The sequence below is a fragment of the Tubulanus polymorphus genome, chromosome 2, assembly GCF_964204645.1.
Source record: "Tubulanus polymorphus chromosome 2, tnTubPoly1.2, whole genome shotgun sequence".
In the NCBI taxonomy this organism is placed as follows: Eukaryota; Metazoa; Nemertea; class Palaeonemertea; order Tubulaniformes; family Tubulanidae; genus Tubulanus; species Tubulanus polymorphus.
This window is the reverse complement of record NC_134026.1, coordinates 24252554-24279707: the sequence shown is the minus strand read 5'-3', so window position 1 is coordinate 24279707 and position 27154 is coordinate 24252554. Positions and strand designations below refer to the sequence as shown.

At 37.0% G+C, this 27154-nt stretch overlaps 1 protein-coding gene across 1 annotated transcript in view; it reads left to right on the top strand.

The window, feature by feature from the left end:
• Positions 1-26482, top strand: part of LOC141899068 (uncharacterized) — a 67502-nt gene extending 41020 nt beyond the window's left edge. The window contains exons 6-20 of the mRNA XM_074785222.1: positions 6487-6532; positions 9922-10153; positions 11429-11715; positions 14226-14449; positions 15868-15912; positions 16762-16839; positions 17380-17508; positions 18402-18503; positions 19756-19945; positions 20054-20128; positions 21065-21130; positions 21502-21555; positions 22457-22682; positions 22765-22800; positions 23125-26482. Of these exons, the coding sequence (XP_074641323.1) occupies positions 6487-6532; positions 9922-10153; positions 11429-11715; positions 14226-14449; positions 15868-15912; positions 16762-16839; positions 17380-17508; positions 18402-18503; positions 19756-19945; positions 20054-20128; positions 21065-21130; positions 21502-21555; positions 22457-22682; positions 22765-22800; positions 23125-24013 (2679 nt within the window). The 3' untranslated portion in view covers positions 24014-26482. The remainder of the gene's footprint in view (positions 1-6486; positions 6533-9921; positions 10154-11428; positions 11716-14225; positions 14450-15867; positions 15913-16761; positions 16840-17379; positions 17509-18401; positions 18504-19755; positions 19946-20053; positions 20129-21064; positions 21131-21501; positions 21556-22456; positions 22683-22764; positions 22801-23124) is intronic.
• Positions 26483-27154: the final 672 nt, after the last annotated feature.

The following is a 27154-nucleotide window of genomic DNA, read 5'->3' as shown; positions in this document are numbered from 1 at the left end:
CCCAGTGATTTACTTCAGTCTCCTTCACAAATATACTCACGTCCATATCCATGTATCGCGTGTTAATCAATAATTCATTAATTTGTCGCTTTTGGTAACAGTTTGACTTCACCTGATAACTCGCGACATGTGCCATTGAAGTGTACCTGTGCGATATTCTGATACCGATTCCAATTAAATGTGATTCTACTATGACGTTGTTTTACAACTTTTTGCTCTCTCTCTCTCTCTTTCATTCTCCCTGTGTAATGACTAGTTATGTCTGTAATTATTATTACGCTGTGGTAGCACCGAATTCCCGAAAGCTATGATTTGATTATGAGCTGAGTGGAATGTAGTATTAAACTAATCATCCATGATAGCTATATATTTGTACCGCGATCATGACCATCGGTAGCTTGATCGTAAAACAATTGGCGATGCAGTGCTATGAAGAATGTATTATTACTGGCTGAAATACTGGGGAAGCTGCTAAACCATTGATACCTGGCTGATAATTGATCATTTGCACCTGAATGTAAACTGACAAGAAGTTAACTCTGTCAAGATGGCTGCTCTTTTTGGTAAATCTTTTCCTCATATCTTTGGATTATAAGCCTGCGTGCACACGAGCCAGGTGCTACTAATCTGCTTGTGTTGATGGTGTACCTAGCTGTTTCAGGTGAGAGTAATTTAATGTAAAAACACTAAAAGCCTGTTGAAAATCAGCTCCCAGCTGGTAAAGTGGTGATGCAGTTCAGTAAGACCACTCACGCGTAAACATGTGCTAAGTGTTATCTCTAATCAGTTTAGTATATACCTTATGAGTTTATCTTATCACCTCTTAATTAATCCGTATCCATTGCATGCCTCCAGTAGATTTTTCAGTCGCCTTGACCTGCTTATTTTCAGTTTCACTGAAACATCGGAACACCTTGTTACCTGGGTAGATGACCAGGTAGATGTTTCACTTGATGTAAAGTCCATGTTGAAATTGTTCTGCAATGTATTGAACTACTCACTTGCTGCTTGCCTTTGAACAAGCCAATGACAGGTGCAGGCATTGCAGTCCGTTATACCATTACACTCAAATCGATCTTCGATTTCTGAGACCAAAGAGTTTCTGGAGGAGTGTTCTGCAGGAAATCTTGTCAAACTTTCCACTGACATTGCGAATAAGGAGGATTATATGTGTCTTGATATTTGAAATTGTCTTTATATTTGGTAATGTACTAATGGATGATGACGTGAATCTGTAACTAATCCTAAATTGTTCCTCGCTGCGGTAGTTTCAACTTAAATTTTTTCGAGCTATCGTGACTCGTTTAAAATGCATAACTCTTGGAAATGGAAGAAATTTAATCACTGTTATCACTGGCAGTTTAGTTCACTACTTAACAAACAGCAATATCTGAAACTCTTAAAGCGACTGAGTGGTACAAGAAAATGACGTGAGAAAATAGTTCTACAATTTGACATGGTCGAGATAAGCATTTAGATTTTGATGTGTGTGGGATAGATGATTGTGAGGGTAAAAGTAAGTTCTATTACTTGGAAGGTTTTGCTGGCTAAATATGTTATAGGCATTGGTAAAGATTAGGAGAAACCTAGGACAAGGAGTAAAATACTGAAGTATATTTGATGTAGTGATTATAGATAATTATTGAAATACTTAAATCGTTTATAAATATCGTATGGACATTTTGTGGATTTACCGCTGAAGGAACTAACTAGAATTAGAGAGGTTTCCACCTTCCGTGCTTGAACCTAGTTGAATTTTATTTATACAGTCAGCCATTTCTTTACTTAATCATCAAGGCGATATTTACTCGGGGAAATCTAACATGATAAAGGTAAATGTTGTTATACCAGTCAGTTCATTTCAATTACTGGTCTGATATGTTAGGAAGCCATTAGACAGGTCTACTCGAGATTATCAGTGTAAATACTTGCATGTAAGCAATACCCTCATCATCATACTACTGGATAAGTAGATTAGCAAAACGATTGTCGGAGAATGTTTCGCATTGCCAATATCTTCTTTCACTGCATTTTTCCGCTTGACTATCCGGGGTATCTGTGTATCATGTGTATTGGTGTAGATTAAGTACTTTATCATGTATCGGTCCAGGAGGATCCCTATAGCTTCGGAGGTCTTGTTATCTAGTGGTATGTATCTATTGCGCATTACTGCATAATCTCGACTTTTTTTCTCAGCAGATACGATATCATCGGTTCATAGGAAAAAAGGCGTAAAATCCGATTAGCAGAAATTTTTGCCAAATTGATTTTTACATTGAAGTAGTTAGTTGGAATACGTGGATTATTTATTACTTTATCTTTAATGAGAAATAATACGATGATTTTCGTGGTTCGTACAGATATATCGGTGCTGCTACTAAAAATACTTCCTTGCTATATCCAACATGTGCTAGAACATTTATCGCATATGGCGCACGAATCTCCTAATAATCCCACTACGCTACTCGCTTCGCCGACATTTTATTGGCTCGACGAAGACGCCGGCAAATCAATTTAATCTGCGCGAAATGAGCCGAGTTGGCCCTCAGTGAGATCTTGTCATCCGCGCTGGACATTGGATTATCATTAGATAGATAAATGGGAGGCACGGATTATGCATGATATTCCAGCTTTACACTAGAGGATTAGTGGCAAGCTGGGTCATCAGTCATTTTCTTGGTCAGTAATAAATGGTTCCGTAGCCCTCCTGAATCATCTGTCGCAGCATTTTATAACAGTGCCTGATTGTATCTGTAAATGTTTTTAGTTTGTCATATAAGCAGTTTAAGGCCTGTAGGGTTTTTAGCGTGATCTTTCTCGGAATAGCAACTCCCTCGGCATCACAAGCGTAAACTACCACTTTATAAAAGTAGAGGCACTTCAAAGCTATGTAGATGTGATTATGTCAATATCATTCTTCAAATGATCAATGAGACATATCCGATTTTTGTCAAGAATTGTTAAATTACTGCGCTACGAACTTTTGATCGATATATTTGGCTTCATATCTGAAATATATTACAAACACACGCGTAATATTTGAATACGGAACCTACAAAGCCCAGTCGATCTGAGGGTAGAAAGGGAACGAAAGAGGTTTATCTCGGTGATAAGTGGTGGATATGTTTAAAGCGTGGGATGTAGGACTGGTGTATGTCAGTTTGAATGATACTTGAAGAGGGGAGCCTGTAAACCCTTCAAACCATTAACTATACTTGTAGTCACACCTGATACGCTGCTAAGTAATTGAAGGGTTTTGATGGTTTCAGTTGGTGCGAAAGCCAAAACACCAGGTGAAAGTGCGAATTTGTTTTTACTTAAAATACCACTATTGCTCGAGCCTGTGGGATCAACATGATAGTGCTTATATGCCTCATTGATGTTATAAAAAATAATCCAACTTTCATTCGTAATCAGATTCAGTGGGTTTTTAACCTGAGGTCTTCATTTTAGGTTTCTGTTTGTTCATAACAGCACCGGCTATATACTAAGTATAGATTTAGTTCACTCTTTGAAAAGATAGGTCGGACTTATCAATGACAAAAAAGTTGTCAGACATTTATCAGGTGGTTTTGAGATGGTCTAATGTCAGCTGTATATATCTCATATATTCAGTTTTCTTCTATTTCTTCTGTTAGCATTGTCTGGGCGTTCTGTACTGAGTTATAATGAATCTAACTGCATATTATTCATTCAAAGACAAAAGCATCATTAAGACGTTCTCCGTTGTTTTTTTAACTTCCGTAATTATAGATTATCAATATTGCAGGTTTTGTGATACACATGTGTTAAGATTTTGTATGAATGATTTAGAGATATTCAAATTCCTGGATTGATTTTGTTGAGTTTAGACTCATAATGAAATAATGACTTGGCTAGATTTTTAAACTGATGCGTTTTCGCACTTTCTGTTCGTACTCAAGGTTTCTCGGATTTTTTGCAAATGGATATCAAGAGCTATGCCTGAAAGCTGCCAAGGCGAACAGATCAGTTGTATCTTGTGGCAGTTTTATTTGTTAAATATTATACGTATGAAGCTGCGCGTTGGAAGTGGTTTATCACTGATACAAACTTACGGAATATATATGAATATATCACATTTTTGACGGCTTTGTCTTGTAATTTCTTCGTGATTTTTTAAATCTATGTCCACTCTATCTATCTTGTATCATTTATACCTTTCATACCTAGATTCCTATGATATGTTTTATCTTTGTGTCACTGTTAGAAGATCAATATCCTCATCTCTTCCTTAGTGTTAGTTTAACCAGATTTTGTTGTTTACGTAATGAAAACCCTCGGATTCGAAGCTCTCGAAGTATTTTGTAATCGGATGCATTTTTTAGATGCACATAATGTAATTGATACAGCAATACAGTCATGTTCATGCTCGGATAACCGATCATGCTCGAAACAGTTCAACCATTCTTGATGATATTGGCTTTTGTAACAACATTTCGAAATTGAAACGGCAATTTCTATCAGGAGATTTCTGCTTGTTCGGATGAAGATGTTGTAAAGCTCGTTCAGGCGTACTAATGCATATTGCAGCTATTTCAGCAGTCTTGACTTGTCTGTTACCTCAATGATTATGTATTTGGCCAACTCATAGTAATTCGATTGCGGTGTCAAAAGTGTCCATTAGGAATTCATGATACCGATGCTAGGTATATATGATTCGTATGATATGATGTTTTTCGAGGTACCCCAGACAGTAGATGTCTGATGATGTGTATGAATGCTAATGAAACGTTGTATACTGTCTATCACTATAATTATGTCTTATTGGATTTAGGTGTTTCACGTGATGAATGTGTAATCATCAGCAGTGCTACCGCTCTAATGTTAGTGATCTGTTATCGGTTTTAGACATCACGTACCCGCACACACGGTAGATCCAATAATAATAGTGATGTCATACAGTTCAGTTCGCCGCATCTTAAATCACTAGTTCCACGTTTCAATAGGCCTCAGCGATCGCCTGGCGATGATTTTATTGATGAGAAATACGCACGCGCGTCGTGTTATTGCATGCGCCAATATTTCAGCTATCGCTTACACGCATTCACGATGCAATTAGATGTAATCAGTTATGGTGTGTCTCTGAAATCAAATTGGTTTTATACGCGTTTGTTCATTGGATATGTTGTGGACATGATATAAAGTAATACACCCAGACTGAATTATTCGAAGTTTGGATACTTGTGATACATATATAGCTTATCAGTGACATATGCTGTTTGTGTTAGCTATAACAACGATGCATGGAATATTCATTCATTCATAGGTATCTTTACTTCAACCTTGGAGTAATCAGCTTCAACACTACAGATATGGCAAAATATGGTTGGTAAAATTTTTTCCATTGTAATAAATGTTTAACCATTTGGACAGATGATTATACGCTTTACCTCAATCTATCATGGGCGATAATTTCATGGATTTCTGTACATCTATTTGCATTTTATGTATCGGCATTATTTATATCGGCTGTTTCACCCGAAATATGATGAATATGGATTTAGAGTTCACTCAAAATGGATTTCATCCTTAAAACCGAGGTAGTTTAAATGGAAAATATGGACTGATGTTAATAAATCCTTGAACCCTTAGCAGCTGTCGTCTGATTCCTGATTAACCTTTACCATGGATCCTAGGATACCTATCCGGTGCATACGTGTTAGGACTTCATAACTGCAATTGGATAACCCAGTGGGTATGGAAATCTAATCTTAATCTGTCTGATATCCTGATATTTCAATTGCCCCAGATACATTTTCTAAATATGAGAACCTCAGCATTTATCAATCATCATCCTATGGGTTGAAATAGAATACTCTTTGATGAGTTATGCTGAGCATATCTTTTTACACGAAGAAGAATTATTGCACCACCTGCCACGTAGGCTATTTTAAAGTTTTCATAATGATCGTTTTAGGAGAATAGTACAGAATATTACAGCATGTAGCTTCTCTTCTTGTTTTGAAATGAATAGTTTATGGTGGTAGAGGATAAGTTCGTGTCTGCTGCCAGTGAAAATGATGTTGGCCACAATGTCTGTATTCTTGTCGTATGAAGATTATCAATGATTGATTACGCAATGGCAGCTTTTTTTCAGTCATGCATTATCACATTATCATCGGGGGTTTTCAACAGGGAAATGACGAGATACGTTTCCGCATAGTGTATTGATATTTAAAAAGAATATTCAATTTCACGTAATGATGTCAGCTCATGAATTTTCATGAAAGAACAGTTTTACTTTTCCTGATTTGTCATGAGATTCAGGAATATTTTTTTTTCATTGGTTCTCATGAGCATCTGTGACATCATGAATTAGCATGTCACAGATGTAGTATGGAATAATTATTGATGATGAGGTGTTATCTCATATAAAGAGGACAAATGGCTTTTGAAATTTTTCAGGGATTTTATATTGAATCTGTAATTCAATACTAATGTTCTCGTATTTTTGTATATTTTCAGGTATCTGAAAATGGTTCAGATAGCATTTTAACGCTTGGTCATAAACGTAAGTATGAACGAAGTATGATAATGAATGCGTATGATATCCATCATTGATGTCCATCGCTCTGTCTAAAATCAGTATATTTTACTGTTCAGTCCCTTACCATTTTTATGTCAGTAGCCTGAGGACTTGAAATGCTCGTTTGGAATTGATATAGAATGTTCCTGAATTCTTTGCAATTAAAATGTTCCAGAAAAATTTTATATAGCGAGGCAGTGTGATTGAACGCTATAAAAATGTGAAACAGTTTTGCGTAGGATCGAAGTTCTTAGTCAAACATTTCTTCATTTCCGTGTTGACATTGTTCATTGCTATGATCTGTCGTCGGGCACAATGACTGGATTTAATGTCGGAAATTCCGTCATCAATCTTATTTTATTCACAAATTCGTCACTGGATTAAGTTGTAATGTTGTTTGCATGTTGTCTGCCAGTTTTTGTCGAAAAGCGCATTAATCCCGCTTTTCACGGCCCCATTCTGTGGGTAGCTAATGCGTAATTTATCGTCTTTCCGGTATCGCTTTTATCGGCGAGCTTTTATTCCTTGATAACGCTATAATACACTAGCATGTACAAATTTACTGAAGTCAAAACGATGCTAGTGAATCACCGGTTAAACTTCATCGATGAAAACCGATCTACTAATCTAAAAACATGATTTTATGGTAATCTTGACGAAACGCTGAAATCCCACAAATACCGCGAAGAGAAAAATGAGTCCGATAAGTTCCAGTATTGCTGATGATGACTATTATGATATAATCGAAACGTTTAAAAACTTCTATATAGCTGAAGGATATCGTACAATGATTTTTTTTCTTCTCTGCTGAATTTTACCGTGTTATGATTTCATGGTCGTGTTTGTATCGAACGTGATTTGAAAAAGTAAAACATAGTCAACGACCGGAGTATGATACGACAAATCCTGGCCGCGTTCTTCAGAATGCGGAAAAGAATCGGTATGTGACGTGTGAAGGCGGCCACGCGACTACTTGATGCCATTATCCCCGAAGACCGTCTGGCGATTGATTTGTGATTTGAAAAATTGATCCGGTTGCCGTGTCAAGATGATTAACAAATGGAAATTTTCCGCACACTAGCCATGCTGGTTGAATTAGAACCGATAACATTCGACATGTTCGCCTGGCACCGTTGACGAGTCATTGCGAAATCCGACGCCGTCATGCGTATTTGTCAGTTTGTTTGGTCAAGATATACCGCTGGGAAATACAAACCTCGCATCTGTGAATTTGCTTGATTTATGACGGATTTAGTAAATGGAGAAACGCTCGCCTCTGGAGAAGGGTAATGGAAAGAAGTATTTAAGCTCATCTCCGACGGATCGATGTTGAATACGTGACAAACCGTTTGTCTCTGTATCATACACGCACGCACATGCAATATTTTATCATCTGATGTTTTGCGAGTGTAAGCATGAATTGGATTATTTAGGCGTTCATGAATTATCTATTCGTGGAAAGATTTTTTCATCAACCAAAAGTTTCTGTTCCAATGAGGAAGAGCTAAGCTGGCACTATACCAACTGAAATGAGGTCAATTTTGGAACTAAATTAGGCCCCGCATTATTCTGGTTGAATTTCTGGTTGTTGGTTGATTTTGTGGTTATTGCATTCAAGATATTGATGATAGATTAGACTTGTGTGGGAGGAATAGCACAGGGTATTATTAGTGTTGTTAATCGATACTAATATTTGACATAGTTCAACATCTCTCCAAGCACTTCGCCAGCCAATACTGGTTAGCATGACGTAAATATTTGTAATCAGTGACCAAATCTGATTACTATGCATAAGTCTTGTATGTTGATTTGTCTTCAAAGAAAATGTTCTGAGGAGTTCAAGAGTTCTCAAAGTTTGCAAGATGTTCAACGTTTTAATGAGAATGGAAATTGCGTACTGGTACTTCATGAAATATTTTGATGGGCCACTTTGAGGCAGTGGAACGAAGATGGAGCGATGACTAAAGATGAAGCTCTATTACGATCATTTCTTTCTCATTTTGACCGATTAAGATGATGAAACTGAATCTTTGATACCTATTAGATACCGTCATACAGTTTGTTCTCAATCTCCTTTTTATGGCCATTTTTATTTGCATCATCAATACAAGACTCATTGGTGGTTTATTCAGACCGTACTGATTAATTCCTACGAATGCAGCCATTAATACATGCCCTGTGATGATGATCAGAACGCCAAGAGCAATTTGCCGCCACTACTATTAGTATTAATGACGGCCAATAGTGACGACCCTGAACAAATTACATCAAGATTAATGCTCATTGCAAAGCGAATTAACCAGCTTTAATGCACGCTCAATGATTGGTACTGGGTTTCCGGTATCATTTAGTAGTCACATTTAGTAGTCAACGCTAACATTATAAAACTCCTGGCAGTTGGCTTTATCCCAAAATATCATTTGCATCTCAGTTCATTGTCTGCATATTGTGTCATCAAACAATGGAGAAAATTCACTAATTATGAATGTTGTGCCCTTTGTTTTGATGATAATGACAATGTTCATGAATTTATAGTGAATGAAGCTATGCCATTGAGACAGGACAATATGATGTAATGTCGAGACAGTTATCTCATTAATTTCCCAATGATTGATTTGATAATGCAAGCTTACAAAATGTAAAACGTAGTTTTGGAATGGTCCTACATTCACCATCTATAGCCGCGTTCACACTAGATTCGGCGCTTACAAAGTACCGTACTTCACTGGTGCCGAATTCACCAAAATACGGGCTTATACAGCCATTTACGTTCACACTACGAGTCGGCAATTCGGCACTTAATGAGCCCAGTATAGTAGTCATCCAGTGTGCCAATAGAGGGGAGTGAAATTAGTGCTAAGTGTTTTGTACTACGAGGATGTGAAATCGCGACCAGCTAAGCGCGAATCTGCGTTCACACCACAGAAAATACGCGGCCAGCTCAGTGCCGTACTGAGATCGGATTTTCGGCACAGAATCGCATTTCACGCTTAATAAGCCGCGTATTTCAGTACGGAACTGAATAAGCCGCGAATAGGCCTCGAATAATTTCCTAGTGTGAACGCTTAGTACCGTACTGAATGCAGCTTATATCAATAATACCAGAATATTTCCATGCCAATCATGCTTCAAAGTACTATGTATTTTCAAAAGTTGCCATTATTTATGTGTATCAATTTGCAGTGGTTGTGTGGGTAGTCTAAGGTTCAATTACCTGCGATAGAAATATATGTTGTTGGAAGTTGTTGTCGATGATCTCATGAAAGGTTGCCAAAAAGAATAATGTGATAACTTGTTCTAAAAATGTGGCTCTATGATGAGAATTGTCGTTAAGGGTTAACTCTACATGCAAATTTCTCATTCTTTTCTTTCAGGTGAAGCAAATAATAATAGTGTTGCAAGCAGTAGCAGTAGCAGTAGTAGTGGTGGAAGCTGTGCTCCAAGCCCTGCCCCTAAGGGCCCTGTGCCACCATTGCACCGCGATCGAAAACGACCGAATCTCTCGCCAAGTCCGCAGTTAACTTCCAGTCGTAAAACTGATCAATTGTACGATAAGGACCATCATATCTCAGCATATTCCAAAACCCATCCAAGCTGGCATCCGAGGTATGCTCACTCAATTCTTACTACACATATCCACTTTCTTCCAGCCTTGCATAAGCCACCAGGTAACATTTCTGGTTATGTTATCTGCGATGTAGGTTTATTTTTTTTCAGTCAGTCAGTTAGGTAGGACTATCTTTACTAGATTTTGTCTGCCAATAAATCTGATAGATGTTCACGTGGCAGTCATACAAATCACACCTGTTGCTGCAAATATTTTACCCTGTTTTACTAATAAACATAGTTCAGGCTGAACATCATTAGAATCAGAAAGGTAAATGTAACAACTGGCTAAAAACTGGTATATACTCGGAGCTTTTTAAAGCCTTACACATTTCTTACCGTCATTCCAACATATATGAATATTTTGCCTACAGGTGAGGTACCATATGTATAACCGTATTATGTTGGCTTTTGAAGGTTTAGTTATAACAGTTGGTATAATTATTTACAGTAGATGGTCTTTTGTTTTTCATAGTTGAAAGAAGATTACCTTAAGACTATGCCTCAGCAGGCATTGTTGCAATGTGAGAATTGATAAGTAATAAAAACAATGCGCGCTAGTGTACACAGCTTGTGAATGTTTATTTTATGTGAGATGCTTGTTTGAAATAGGTAATGCAATGTGTTACATATTGCCTTTTTGAAATTTGATTAAAAATTCTACTGGATAGATAGACGTTTGCAGTACCAAATCATCTATGATAGCCACACATAATGTGTAATATGTATAGCAATAACAACTTTATTATTAAGAACAACGTTATGATTGTCTGATTTTGTTTATATTTTCCAAGGGAAAGTCCTGTTTTCTTTCACCAGTATCGTACAAGTAAATACTTTTTGAAACAATATAAATGATGGGATCAAGGTTTATGGGAGGTTTATCGCTGGCAACTTAGATTGACTGCAGTATAATTATCGATGCAAATGCTCCATCTGTATGGCAAATAAAACGTGAATTTAGCAACAAATTAATCGAAAATTTACAGAATTTTATTGAAATTTGATTGGGTATACAGTCTGCCTTGACTAAACAGCTCGTAGATTATACAGATGTGTTCGGCCAAAGCATCAGACTTGTTAATACTATAAGCTGCAGTCGTATAAATCATCTTTAATCACTTATTATCCCGTATTCAACATACAGTTATTATTTCAACATTGGAATAATTGTATGATTTGCTGAGTAATTTTATCGCTTGATTTCCATCTGATTTTACATTTCCTCATCATTATGTCGGGAATATATTTGTACGTTTATTTGTGTCTTTTCAGTCCCGTGAACAATACTGTGAACCAATTGAAAGCAAATAGTCATCATCCGCATATCTCTCAACAACCGCAACCACCACAGCGACAACAACAGTCATCATCGCCATATCTACAACCTCATCATTCTCATCATCCGCCAAATCCTCAGCTTCACGCGCAGCATCTACAATCACAGGCAGCTCCCCGGAACATGTTCGCGCCTCCTTTGGCGCCAACAGCATTAACGTCTCAGTCACTGCCCGCTCCAACTAGTATGCCCACACCCTACGGGGTTGATTCAATACATTCAGGTACGGTTTGTTCATTTATGATATAAATACGCACATATTTCTTCTACTTCTTATCTAAAATTTCAGCAGTCGGCCCGAAGGGATGTTCAACGAAGTGAATGAAATGGCTTCTTTTGTTCTCCAGTAATGGGTGAATTATAGAAAGAGATTGCGATATCTATCTTATGTTATACCGGCAGTGATTTTTGTCCTGGATGAAAGCCAGCTCGCTTTGTCGGCTGTGCGCACTGTCAACTTCTCTGTCCATTTAATTAGTAACTGTGGGTCGTCGCTATCTTTTTTCATGCTGCCATCAAAAGAGCACGGTTCACATTAATCATCTGATGTTGAGAGCTTTCTCGCTTTATTACGCTAAAATTATATGCCCGTTGTTGTATTCACTTTGTAAGTCATAACTTGCATCTAACTGACTGGCTTCCGGTTACATCAATGTATTTACATGTATCATTCAGTTTTTTCTCGACTGAATAGTGTGCTTCAGTTATTCATGGTTTATGAAGCACCAGCAGCTCGCTCATCGGCATCATTTTGGTCAGTTGTTTAAGTATTATACCAAATCCATTGTAGCCAAATTTTTAGGTGGATTACAGTCATTTTTCTGCCAGCCATGGGTGCCAGAATATGTGTCTATTAGCGCCTGGAAACGTATTATCCCCACCAGGTATTGGGTGTTGGATTTCTGTTATGGAGCAATTTCAATTTGGTCTGCCGGCATATTGTGAGAGATGTGCTGGAAGGCTGATGGCGTTCCTGTGAAAGTGTGGTTCCGTTGGCTCTGACTTGCTGTTTCTTTATTAATACCAGTAACAGCTCTGGGTTAGTTAATCATCACAGTAGTTATGTCATTCATCACCTATTGTGTTCATTTTTATCTCAGCTGTCCATTATAACTGGCCTTTAGGCGGCAATATTGTTGATGAAATATGCGTATTTATTTCCACAAAACGCAGCCTGAATAATGAACAAATATAGGAAAATATATCCTCCCACTGCCAGAGGCTCCTGATATTCTGAATCCGTTGTCACATAGCTGTTCGTATACTATATAAAGTTTTTAGAAGTTCAAATGCGCGATCTCCTATTCCTACTGGAAACCTTGAAATTGATGCGAAGAAATAAATGTAATTTTAGAAATAAGAGAAAATTTGAACATGATTGTGTAATGGAGTATGTTATCGATTTTGTGTCTATCTATAATTGTTGAATCACATTTATGGGCGACATATCAAAGTGATCACTCAAAATTAGTCTCCCAACTATTCAGGATTTGTTGAATATTCTGAAAACCTTTGAACGTCTTGAAAACTGATATCGGTGAAATGAGCTACATGATTTGAATATCTTTGTATGCTTACTGTTTTTCACAACTATAACGCAGTGCCTTATTTTTCTACGAAGCGTCTAAATTTGATCTACTATTGAAGGCCTTACTCATCCTAGTACAGCAAAAAATGTATTGTGATATGTAGCGATTGTCATTTATGGAGTTGTATTGTTTTTCATATCATATATATAAACCTCCCAATACTTAAGTGCTCTTGTATATAATTCATGGATAGGGAACGTAAAATATCACATTTCATTTTGCTGTAAAAATCTATTGCCAGTAGTAGTTAGTTGCTATACTATTACCGTCGTTGATTATCAGCAGGGACATTTGTTTTACAACATCAGGACCTTTAATTTCATCACGATATGTTTGGGTGTAATGTCTAAAGGTTTGCGTTGCTTTTTGCAGAGCCTTTTTCAAGTAGGTGTCACTTTTCATCCCGTTTTGGCTTATCGTTACCGTGGTAACGAGAAAGCGCGATTTAGGTCCGGTCGGTTGTAGACGTTGCGATCATTTCCTTGTTACTGTTGATAGTGTGAAGTCGTGGTTTAATATGAACGGCTTTAATGGCAATATCCTGTAACATCACATCGGCAGGAAATAATCAGAATGAAGGGAAACCAGGCAGAAACAGTGCGCGATGCTTGATCCCGGCAATCGTCTTCGTCGACTACAATGCTACTGACAACTTAGGAGTGCTGAAAAAGAAGGTCGATGCGTGAATGAAAATTGAACTGTAACTAATCTGCGCATGAGATGATGTTCAAACTTCGTATATATTGGGATTGATGTGCAATAATTGTATTACGCATTGCTTTGCATCTTGTTCTTTGGTCAAATCTGTGCCAGTGAGAATACTGTTCATGCTTCAAAGTGATTTATCCTTGATGCATTAGTTATGAAAGCGAATGTCTGAATGGTGAATTTTCAGATGGCTTGGTCAGTATTTCATCTTCCGTCTCGGCTGGATTGCTATATACACTGATGCGAACATTTTACGTTCCTGAATCTGGAGCAGGTTTTCTTAACAAATGTCTCGGTGACTGTCAAAGATAAATTACATTCAACCACTTTCATTCCACTTAGCGACGAGTTTTCTGTATGTTGTCTGCACTTATGTCATCTTCAGTCATCGATTCTTGCTATTCGTATTTACATGTGTAACGTTTTCTATTTCCAGGTCAAGATCTCCTTCGTCAAGAGTTGAATAATCGTTTTTTACAATCTCACGCATCTCCCGACCGTATTGCGGCAGCGGCTGCGAATTCGCCATTACTGCGTGCGGAGATGCACCAGCATCAACACATGCACCAACACCAGCACATGCATCAACACACATACGGTCCGGGTTTTCCACCCACTCTTGGCAGTGGGATGTTACCATCGCAGAGTCCAGTCCACTTGGTAAGTGTATGGTATCAATATTGATGGTAATGAACCGGCCCATCTATTCTGATGATGTCTAGTGCAGCACTACCGACACGAGTCAAAAATTTGCTTTATTCTTAGCCTAGTTAGCGATTTAGTTATTTTAAGTCTCCACATCGGATATGGTTTTATATCTCTAGTAATTGTACTTACATTAAAAGTTTTTCTGTACATGTAAAAAACAACGCCCAATTCGCTACCGAATTGTTAGGTTTGTAATCATGGCATGGTGCATTATCGTTTAATACGCATGGCTAATAATTATCGATGAAATTAGTTTTTTTTTTGCCTCTTTATGGCGAGCTGAGCTGGTGAAGCTGTAGAGGTTTCCGCGATATTACCCGATGTAAATCAATAGGCTTTTGTTTGAAGCTACACTGACACGTGTGTAGTGTATTTTTCTGCGCATTATTTTTCGGGATGGATATAATACGGTCGATATCTCGTGTAAAAGATGGCGATGATATTGCTGGCTGCAATATAAGGCGTAATTTCATCTTCGTCACCCGGCGAGGATTAAAGACTAATGCTAATTTAATGCACTGCGTGTTCTGATTGAAATCGAATCACCTCTGTGATGAACAATTAGCATGCATGAAAATCGTATTACCACGTCTGACAAATGAGATTTTTTCTCCTTCGCGAGCTCATTTCATAGCTAAATGCTCACTTGTCATGTCACCGGTTGCCTGAATAATGACGCATGCAGCTCTCCGGCAATTTGTCTTAAGTTTCGAATATTAATCTTACAAACTCGTCATCGATATTAATGTCTGTCATTGTTAATTAAGTCGAATGTGCATTTGGTGGATGTTACTAGCGGGACGCGATCAGTTAAAACCTGCATAATGATCCCTTTGATATGATGAATTATCGCGCTTTGTGGAGCGAAAAAAAATGAACAAAATTTTATGTTAGTAATTGCTGGTTAAGTAGTCACACGATCTGAAAGCTTTTCTGAAAGAAGGTCAAATATTTTGGCATAAAAACATCAGCATAAAGATCCCAGAGATTTTTGAAGCTATGTAATACATGAGCAGAATAAAGCCTATTTCCGCAGCTATATGTAGCCTATTGATATCTTCTGGAAGTCATCAAATTAACCGCAGGGAAACCTCAAGATGTTATTTTTTCAACTTATGATCTGTTACCTAATGTGCCATACGATTAGCTAATTCTGACTCAGTTTTTGATCCGAAATATTCTCGCTATCACCCTCTTATCTCTCGGTGAGGATAAGACGTGAACCGTGAACTTTTACGGGATAAGCCATATATTGCGCATGGCTTAAAAAGCCGTGAAATGCTCTCGAGATGTGACTAGTGAGGGGAGAGCTCAGCTCTTGAGGACTTGGCCCTTCATGCTATATCTGTATATCTCGGTTCTCTTTGCAGTTCGATAAAATGCCGAAGTATGATTCACCATTCTTCAGACAGCCGGTAAGTTCAACCACCAACTCAAAAGACATGAACAAGCTCATTTCTATCCATCTTCAGTGAGCTTATTTCTTACTGTTCATTTTCTGCTGTTGTCGTTGCACTCACAAACCAGTTCTTCATGTCAAGTGCTAACGACATTGTCTCTTTAGCTGATATGCATTGCATTTACATTCATTTATTGGCGAAGCGCTTCATTCATTACCAGCACTCCCTTTCAGTTGCTTTTAACAAATGATAAACTCTGTAAATTTAGATGTCAGTCATCGCGAGATCGGTGGAAGCAATGTATATTGTATAAATACACATAAATAAAATTTTAAAATTCGTTACATATTGATATGCCAAGTTAGACGCTAACAGGAAGCCTCTTTCCATGACAGTAATCTGAAACTTTTTTTGTTTGATATCTGACAGTGTCATGTTGATGTGTTTGACATGCACACGTCAGCTAACGTTCCATCAATAATTTTGGACGTTTTCATTTCCTACTATTTGAGTTCGTTGATGCAACTAAGTGAATCATTTCCTGGACATTTTGTCCGAAAGAATACATTGTTCGATGTATCAGTCGCACTGTCTATAACTAAGCTGCAAATGTATTGCCTGGTTCCAGAGTTATTGTTTAAGTTTGATGCTTGAATCTTAATATAGAACTAGTTTTGTGGGATTCAAATAGATGTTAAAGAAAATAGTCAAACCTCCTTAATATCCCTCAAAAATGTATTTAGTTATGGTATTTTGCATGATATGTATTATGTTTTAATTCCTTTTTAAATTTGACCTTTTGATTTATAATCATCTACTACATTGTCTTTAACTTTGCCTTCATCTTTCTATCTCTATTAATAGCCGGGAGCCTGTAGAATAGATCCGCGACCCTTGACAAATGTGAGGCCCCCGAACCAGTCTAGAATGGACAAACCACAGGTAGTCAGTCAACACGCGTACAACGTTACAAAGTTTTATCCATTTCGATGATTAATATTGATTTTTTTGAAATATTGCAAATAAATGTGCCGGAATAATCATCGCAATGTTCAGAGTTATGTCAAAGCTGTTACAGGCTCCCTGGCTACTGACCTGATGTCATTCATGATTTCCTTCCCAAAGTATTTATATCAGACTATAGTTAAAAGGTTCATCAATGTTTTATATTTGAATTCTATATTTAAAGCTGAAATCTAAATTATAGCATTAATAGGCCCATTGGGTCTAATTTGTCTGTCTCGACAACGTATTGGTATCGATTAAGTGGTTTGTATGTCTCGAAACCATAGACTCCTTTGATATTTTTTCCCAATCTACATAAAATATTCTGCTCGTTTCATTTAGAATAAAAGCTCAATTGGGATATCAATAATTCTCAGAATTTTGTCTATATTCTGCTTTCATGAAAATGATCATTTTCATCCATAAGAGATGCAATGATTATATAATTATATTTGATTGAATGCCTTTCTCATTCAGGTTCCTGGTCTTCCTGGATATCCTGGATTATCGCCAATGTTTCATCCGCCGGGACCTGGAGGAGGAGCTCTTCCCACTGGTGGTCCACTAGGCGCTGGTCCCCTCGGATCCGGTGCTTTCCAGCCTAAGGTATGTTATCTTACCCTGACAGGTGAAGAAATATCACGATGATTATCATAAGTATAGACTGCTTCATATTACGATGAAATATTTGTATAAGTGTTGAAATTCTGCCACGAAAACTTGCATAAGATAAACACAGACTTTGCAGCTGTTTATTCTAGTTTTAAGTATTTATGTAAAGCTCCTTTGACTATGCTTTGGAAATGTGTTTTAGTGTACTCCAGTTGCAAATAGAATGCCATTTTTCAAGTCATCTTGAATGAAATTTGCAAGTGGAACACTATTTACATATATTCTGTGGCATTCTCGAGGGTCTCGCTACATCTGCGGCATATTTCCTGCTTGAAGCGATCTAATTTGCTTTGACTGTCCCTTGATTTTCCTCAGTAGACTCCGAATTGCCATTATACGTCATAATAAAGGCTACATTTAAATGAGTAGACTTAATTTCCCACTAGACATGATTGCTGCAGTTTAAATGCACCATCATCGCCTTCTAGTGACAGGTTCGATATGGAGAGCATGTTATGTGTGGCTGATACGACGATTCCTATGGGTTTGCGTATATTACACTTTGATACCTAAAGCAAAAACAAATTCCTTTGGCAAATGTCATCGAAGGTGATATGCATAACGATGATATAACTTCTTAGGTTATGTTCATTACTGAAAAATCTGGTTGATATCCTCTGGGATACAGATTTCTTCATTTCTATGACAAACACGATATATCTTTCTATATTGTTCTTTCTTATATACCAATCATTTTGTCACTGAGTGTATGATTCGTGAGTTGCTTTCTTGATCGAAAGTTTTCTTCATATTTGAACTGCTATGTATATATTTGTATGTGTGCTGATATATGTGTAAATGATCGTGTTCATTTGTATGGTTTACAGACTGGTCCACCAAGTTCTATGCCGCATGCACAGTTACTTCTCTCATTGAGGGATAGGGACAAGAACGCACAGCCCGCTGCTCCTCCACCTCTGGCTCAGAAAGTTAGTTCATTTTCGTTTTCACCTTCTTTCGCTTGATTCGACCTTTGACGTATTTTTTCCAATACGCATCTTTTCTGTCGCATTCAATCTAATGCGTTACTGTAAGTGAATTTCTCCATTGGAACTAAGAACTAAGAATTTTAATTGCTGTATTAGTGTTAACAGAATCCGGTGCAAATCAATGTGACCTCCAACTTTTGGACTCTATGATTATGGTTACCATTAAATTTGTCACTTGATCACATACGCAGGACAGGGGTTTCTTTGTCTTCTGCCACCAAACCATATGTCTGAAAAACCTATATTCTACATCTGTGGCCAGTTTCCAATAATTTGATCAGCTTCTGAAGGCTTACTGTATGAGATCGCTATCGCCACCACCATCGGGAAGCCTAGTTGACTTTAGCTTAGTTAAGCTGTCTATTTCCATGACGCCATTTACCTAAGCAGGCCGCATTGACATACTCTAATCATTTAAGCCCTTATTAATTCAGCGACATGAGCAGTAATTTGCAAAGCATCGTTGAAATGATGCTTACCGGACTAGCAGCCATTATATGTTGAGCCGGGTATCTGCTGCTGAATACATTAAACACGGCATCAGTCAACAATAGTCTAGAAAAATACTTCAATAAAGGCTTTCGAGCAGTTAATGGTTGTGTGTTTTATGCCTTATTGCTAGTTTTATGGAAGCTGTGTAAAGTGATTCTGGTCAGTTAATACACCTTCTGAGTAGGCGATATTTGAATCGACAATTCGAAATAAAGGAACTAATCAATGCCACGACATGCTTTCATCTTTTTTCGTCGGGCGATTTATACTGATGCGCTGTATGTGTAAAATCCAGCGTACAAGCACTAAACCTGTACTAATCAAACAATGCGGCTTTAAGATTAGCTGATGAGAATTGGGATTGAATTATTTCCGTTTATTCACGGGTTGTTGATTTATTTTAATGAGAATTGCTCAAATCACTCTGATTTTATTGTTTCTCCACATGAACACGCCAGAAGTCGGCAAATCAGTATAGGATTTTTGCAATCTATTGTCAAATCGATGTAAAATGAGCCCGGCTTCCTCTTTATAGCTTTAAGAATTAGGAGCTGTAGCGAATGTAAATTTTATACATAATAACATGGTGATTTTTATTGGACGATAAATCAAATAATGAAAATTCTCGATAAGTTGCATTTCGCATGTTTCCTCACATTCTTCAACGCTACATCGATCGGTTTTTCTTCTTTTTTTGCAGAAAACTGGTAAATGGAATGCGGTGCATGTGCGTGTGGCTTGGGAAATATATCATCATCAACAAAAGCAACAAGCCGAAGCACAAAAGTCATCCGACTCTAAATCTGTTGAACCAACTTTGCGGCCTCCTAGTCATATTTTTCCAGGCAGCTCGTCATTACATCGGCCGCATGAACCACTTATTGGACCTGGTCAGTGTTGTAAATATAACTTCACCATTTGTATTCAGCAATTTAATTCCACAATTAGAACTACAATGGATTTAAAGTGCAAACCTTAAAAAAATCTCTCAATTTCAGCTGCTGCACATAATCGAACACCATTTGAAACCGGAGGTCATCCTCATGGTGGATTAATAGGTGCTGGTCACTTAGGTGAGTCAAATGATTAGCCACTTAGTACAACTCAGAGCTACTGAGATGTTCTAGAACTATCCATTATATATGCCTGGAATAATGAAACACTTTCAAATATATCAATCAAAAATTGATTTTACAGTAAAAAAATTTATGAAATATGAGGGAAAATGCAATATATATGTTGATGTTAGATTTTTTACTTATTTGCTTGAAGGTTCGTTATCAATTTTCCAATGGTTAAAAAATTTCTATTCGCGGGTTACTGCTAAAAGGTGTAGAATGGCGATGAATATTTGAATGAATCGTGCTTGTGAAATATTTTGTTACGTGTACGTTATATATAGACTTAACGTTCCATTCGCGGTCAATTACATAGAATGTGATTAGAAAAAATTGCCTTCAGGGCGACAAACGCTAATTTGATAGCATTGATTTTCCACCACTAAGCCTATCCATATCCGATCATTTGCTTCAAAGAGCAGAGACGTTTTAACAGTTTTTCTGTTTGCTCGACTGAAGGGGCTTGTCATTGAATTCTGTCTCTTGTTACGAAATATCGATGTTTTTTTCGTCATTGACAAAGACATGAAAGAGTGTCACGAACACTAGATGTATATAGTTTTAACTTTTCATGCTACCAAAGCTGCGCAGATATATTGACATTCACAATAAAACACTTAGCTAATCGATTTGCTGGATAATATATGTAAAATGTCTTCTAACTACTTATATCACCGCAATAGACAAAGTTTTTCATTTTAGATAAAATTTATTTTCAATAAAAGTGTGTTATCATTAGCAGTATGATCTCACCGACCCGCCCTTATAGTTTTGTGTATATTTCTGGATTTTTCTAGATTGGTATTGATTTTTGCATCACACCTACATTGATTTTTAAAGTTATTCTTTGAAGAATTCAATAATTCAATTGCATATTTGATTTTGTTTCAGGCATTTCACCATTTCGGCCTGGTGCATTTGGTGGTTTAGGCAGCTCATTACCATTTGGTGGATTAGGTGAGTCTTTTTTTACGCAATATCATTAGTTCACCAAGCCAGATCATAAATACAGCAAGCAGCACATGAAATCATTGCCCCTGATTAATTCTTTTTCCAGAGATATAACTACTACAGTTCATTTCTTCCGATTCATTTGCTTAGTGTTTATTATACTTCAAAATGTTTCTTCCTGATTAAGAAAATTGTAGGATATGAGGTTCTGAATCCTCTCAATGATTTCACCTGCATGCTGTTAGCTGATTAGTTTCTGATTCATCCAGTTGTCCCCGGATCCCTTTTGAGATGATCAGAACCTCTTGAAATTCTAAGCAGATGATGAGTTACAATCATGTATTGTTTGCTCTCTTTTTCTGCTGCTGGACCATTAGGTTCGCTGTCAATAGCTAATGGTTTTCCTCCACATTGCGCCCAATTACTTGCAGGTAAGCTGGGCAATTCATCAACCATTTTCAAAGTTAGCTTTTCTTTCTTTATACATCAGGGTTATTCTTCTTCTTTACCTATTGCAGCTTGTTCGCACATTCAAAAAACTGCAGCATTGAGAATTTTCAATAAATGAAAAAAATCTTTATGAAACCACAAATCAGATTATGCACGATATGCCTGAATAATTTTCAGCGAAAGCAAACGCTATATTCCTTATGAAATTGAAGGGATTTTTTTGGTATTCACGATACTGCGTGTTATTGTCTCTCATGTATCTCATATCGATCTCTTCTCTTTAATACAATAAATCAATGTCAATAAGACACGACGTTCATCATTCCAGCTTTCTATTATTGTAAACTAAACATAACACGAGTTGCCTTTCAATCAAATTAACCATTTCCAAGACGGTTGTGTCGTGTTTGAATATGAAAAGCGATTTCGCTTTGATTAATTCAGAAATATTTTCATATCGTTACTGGTAACGATGAATAATATTTTTGGTTTCTAAAGCGATCGATTGCTTTGTTTGCTTTGCAGCAATTGGCCTAAACGTGATTCTGTAATATTATGGCTCACTTTGGCATTGCTGCTAATTTATTAAATTTAGCATACATAAATCAACATCGATCACCAATCATGACAACAAAGTAATGTTCTTTCATCACTGGTGGTTTAACCATAATTCTTTTATCAACACAGTCTGTATGCCTGGCAGCGGTTTACCATTCTGCTATGGTTGTTTTGATGTTCTATGAATACTTTTGCTTTCTAACTACCTCCTACAAAGCTTATCATGAAGTGCTGGCCATTGTCTTATTACTACATGGTCAAATTGTTAATGGCCTGGTAAAAAGGCATAAAATCTCTAACCATCTGATGATGCTACTTTTTCAGGTAATGGTTTGTTAGGAGGTCGTGATCTTCAGGCTGTGCCTGGCATGACTTCACCGCATGACTGGAACCGATTACATCGGACACCCCCCTCATTCCCAACGCCACCTACGTGGCCAAAACCAGACCTTGAGCGTGAACGCGAACGCGAAAAAGAAAGAGAGGCTGAGCGTGAAAAGGAACGCCGTGAAAATGATCGGGAAAGAGAAAAAGAACTGGAAAGAGAGCGGTATGTATTGCCTCATCATATTTCGCAGCTAAAACGGTTTGTTTCTGCACGAGGTTTAATTTATCAAAATTCATATTTACAGCGAGCGAGAACGTGAGAGAGATCAGGAACGAGAAAGGTGAGTTGTATGAGTCACTTGTGAATTCTAATTACAGAATTTTTTTTAGAATACCCTGAAGTTACACTCGTCTCACATGGCCTTATCATATTTCTAGAATTTGTACTTGTACATGTATTTAGCAATTCTGTCTCCCTCTGGCTTAACGCTTAAACAAAGTTCATATCAAAAGACAGGTGGTAGGAATTCTTGTGTATGTTACTACATTTATTCAATATCCCTTCGGCGAGATCTCTTTAGAGAATTCACATCAAAAGAAGGGAGGTTTTATTGGGTTCGACTTTGTATTCCTGAATAACTCATCATGCGTATCTTTTTTTTTAGGGATCGTGATAGACTTAGCAGAGGTTCACCGAGTACAAATAACCACAAGGACCATCATCGTAATAGTGTAGATATAGACCGCAATAGACCCGCTAGTCGTCCGCGGTCTAGGTCTCCAATTAGAAACGGAGAACGAGAGACAAATATAAAACATGCGAACAGTTTAGACAGTAACCACGATAAGCTTGATCTCCGACTGAAAGACGATCGAAAAGACGATGTTATGTTTAATAAAAGGAATGATCACCTTCTGCCTCAAGGCCTTCCCGGGCCACATCCGATATCGCTTAATATGTTAGATCGAGTGGCTCGATTTCCGAATCCATACGGGTTGCCTCCCGATCGACCACCTCATCCGGGCATCTGGAATCCATTCGAGCGTGGATTAGATTTCAGCGCTCACCAAAGACTTCAGTTCCAGAAAGAAATGGCTGAGCAAGAACGTGAACTAATGCTGCGACGGATTCAAAATCCGTTGAGCGCCATGATGGAACACGAACGATATAAAGAGGAGTTGTTGATGCGCGAACGTACATTCCGACACGAAATGCCTGTGTTGCGTCATGGAGCCGATTCCTTTTTGCCTATGGCAACCGGTGCTGTGCATTTTCCACGACAAAGCAGCCCTGTGACTGTGAACCATTCGCATCTGAACAATACCAGTAAAAGTAATTCGCCGAGTAGCGCCGCAGCAGCCGGTGGGCCACCACCGCTCATTCCATCAGCAACCGCTGTCCATCAGTCACGTAGTCATAATAGTTCACCGGCGACAACCTCAAAATCTAAGTCTAATAGTCCAATGCCAAACTCATCATCGACTGAGCAAAACTTAAAAGACCGTCGTGATACACTTCAACCAAATAACGAAATAGAAGCTCAGTCGAGATAGTCACACCGGAAGTGTTGTTAGGTGTAATGAATTCTTTTTGTAAGATATCAACTTTTGAACTGATAATAGAAAATTATTATCATGTTTACGCCGTGGTGTTCAAAGATTCTCTATTGCGCATTGTATGTAAAAATAGAAGCAATGCAATGCTGTGTATAACTGTAGATATTGTGTGGTACAAAGTACTTTTTTTAAAATGAACGTAAAAAGAGTTTATTGTATATGCTGAAATTGGTGATGTTATATTATTCATATTGTTTTGAATGTGTATTTATAAAATTGCTTGAGTGAATGAAACACTGGTGTTTAGTATATTATGAATAATAGTTGAAAGATATTTAGTCTTTTGAAAACTGTCCTCGATGAAAACTTATTGAGAACGCTAAAAAACCATTAGGAAATCATGATGTTTAATTAGTTTCATTTGTTGGTAGTATACGTTTATGTGATTTGAGGACAGCTCTCAAAACTTAAGAAAATGATCATGACATTTAAGATAGAATGTAAATTGTGACTGTATTTTCACTGTGCACACTTGAACACATGGTGCTGTTCTTGAAAATAAAACCTCCACACGACATATAGCTGTCAATTTTATATTTATTATATCAACTGGAATGATAATTTTACATTTCATTGACTCATTTTATCAGACACCAGCTCATAGAGCAAGTAGTATATTGTCAACAATTTTCTATTTACATCCATGAATTAATTATTTTTCTCTGCGTTCAGTTCCTCAATTTCAAAAAGAACTAGCCATATATTTTCAGTGTACACACGCCTAAAGTGAAACCCTCAAATAAGTAATCTTAATGACCATATGGATTTTAATCATTCTCTTACCCTTTATTGGTACATTTTACAAATGCATGAATAAGAATTTTTCACACGATCTACAGAAAGTGTTTTATTTAATGGTTTTAATCTAGAATATGATGTGACCATACACCTATGACAGACTATATCGTGAGGTACATTTTATAGTCGATGACATTTTTAGTCCAGCTCTTAGAAATATTGTTGGAAATGAATTAAAGTAATAAATAAAAAATTCAAAATCTCAGGGATAATTTCCTTTTAAGGCTGCTTATACACATCATTCCTTGTTTTGATTCATTACGCCAACGGTTTTCAAGAACTTGATCATTTGAACACGTGGGCACAATGCACTAGTTATTAAAAGCTAGACTTAAATTATTTCATTGCGGAATAACCTTCATTTCATGATGTGTAAATTTGATATTCGAAAGATAAATTATTGCTGTTGATAAAAGAGAAGTTAACAGTTGAGAGTTGCTGCAGAGTGAAATGTGTTCTACCTGAAAGACGATGATTCGGGTCTTACATCAATTTTGTTTCACCATTATATTTATTAATCACTGCACTTTGTGATGAAAGTGCCATTATCCTGGTAAACGTTTTTCGCTGTCACTGAATCAAAATAAGTTTTTTTGAGTGTAACTCAGTATTTGATTTACGCTGATTATGGTGTGTTTAAAAAATGGTTTTGTGCGCTGTGAAATTTGACGACCTACCTGGTAGATCTGAGTTTATTTTGTATGCTCATTATGTGCTATGATTACAATTATATTATCCGAAATGACTGTCTGTTTAATTTATCATATCTCGTTATGAGGAGAAATTACCCGTGGATGCATTTTAACCTCAATTTCTGAACGAGTCGCTGCCAAAACTTGCACCAATTAAATTTCCTTCTGATATTTGTTTTTTGAGGGTGGGGAGTGTAGTAAGAAAGGGAAGTGTAATGAAAAGATTTCCAATAATGATTAAAACCATGGCATTTTCTGCTCCAAGTGTTGTTTTTTTTAAAATATAAATATCTATAGTTATTGTATGCATCGTTTAAGTTTTTATTTTGCCAAAAAGCGTCCCCTCCCATTCTGTTCTGTCATTAATCTCTCACTGGGTCTATCCCTCTTACTAAAATGTGTTGGTGGACTTAAGAACTATATCATTCACTATGTATAAGTATAATCATAATATTGTGATTTTTACAACTACAAATGTATTTGAAAGTGAACTAGTTTTATGCAACTCACTCCGTGTTTAATATAGGATCCAACACGTGACAAAAATTGAAATGATGAAGTAGAATGTATAAGATTTTATGGCATTTTAATGTGTTTCCAATTTGTAATAAATTTGAATGCTATTTCCCATTTTACTTTTTGAGCCGTCGTCGATAAACTTAAATTTGTTTCATTAAATATTTGAACTTCATTTCCACCTGTTTGTTTGGTAAGCATATGTTGATTCATAGTCACCTGAAATTAAATGCATTTCAGATTTTAAAAAAGCAACTGTGTAATATGATGGATTTTTCTATAAAATCTTCTACCTAACCCTTTTCTGTGTGTGGTGCTCTGCCAAATAAATTGTATATTGAAAGATGTGTTTCTATCTAGTGTATAGAAGAACATTTAACGAAATTAAATAAAAATAACATTCAGAATGTTAATACATTACCTACTGTCTTCAGCTTTTTTATTTCATCGAATCTTGGAAAGAGACTTTATTCAGGCGTATCTGGGAAAATTGGAAGGCAGATATTCAAAGGAATATGAAGGGCATTTCTTGGATAAAGCAGCCACACTGAAGAAATGGGCTGCAGTTAAAGCAGGGTTCCTCAGAGATAGAAAATTTCTGAAGAATGCATTCGTAGATGCAATTTCTGAGAGAGTTGAGTGTCCTAGTTTCAACATTCTATCTTGACAAAATGGGTAGACTTATCTAAATTGCAAAGCAGTCCGGACCCTAGTACTAGTAGATGCTGAACATCGGATGAAGGATGTGATGGATTAGATGGACTATAAGATGATTCGATTTATAATCCATGATTAGATATAGTTCTTCTTTTAAACACTGCCAATGGCGCATCTACTGGTAATGAAGGAATTTAAATTTCTGATTAATCGAAAATGAACTACGGTGCGGAAATGGGGTAAAATAAATAAAACAATACTGGCATATCTTATGCCAACCCCAGTGAAGTTCATTACTTGTTCCTTATTCCTTATTCTGTTACTTATTGGGAATTCATCTCCCAATAAGGAACAAGGAACAAGTAACTTGTTCCTTGTTCCTTATTGGGAGATGAATTCTCAATAAGTAACAGAA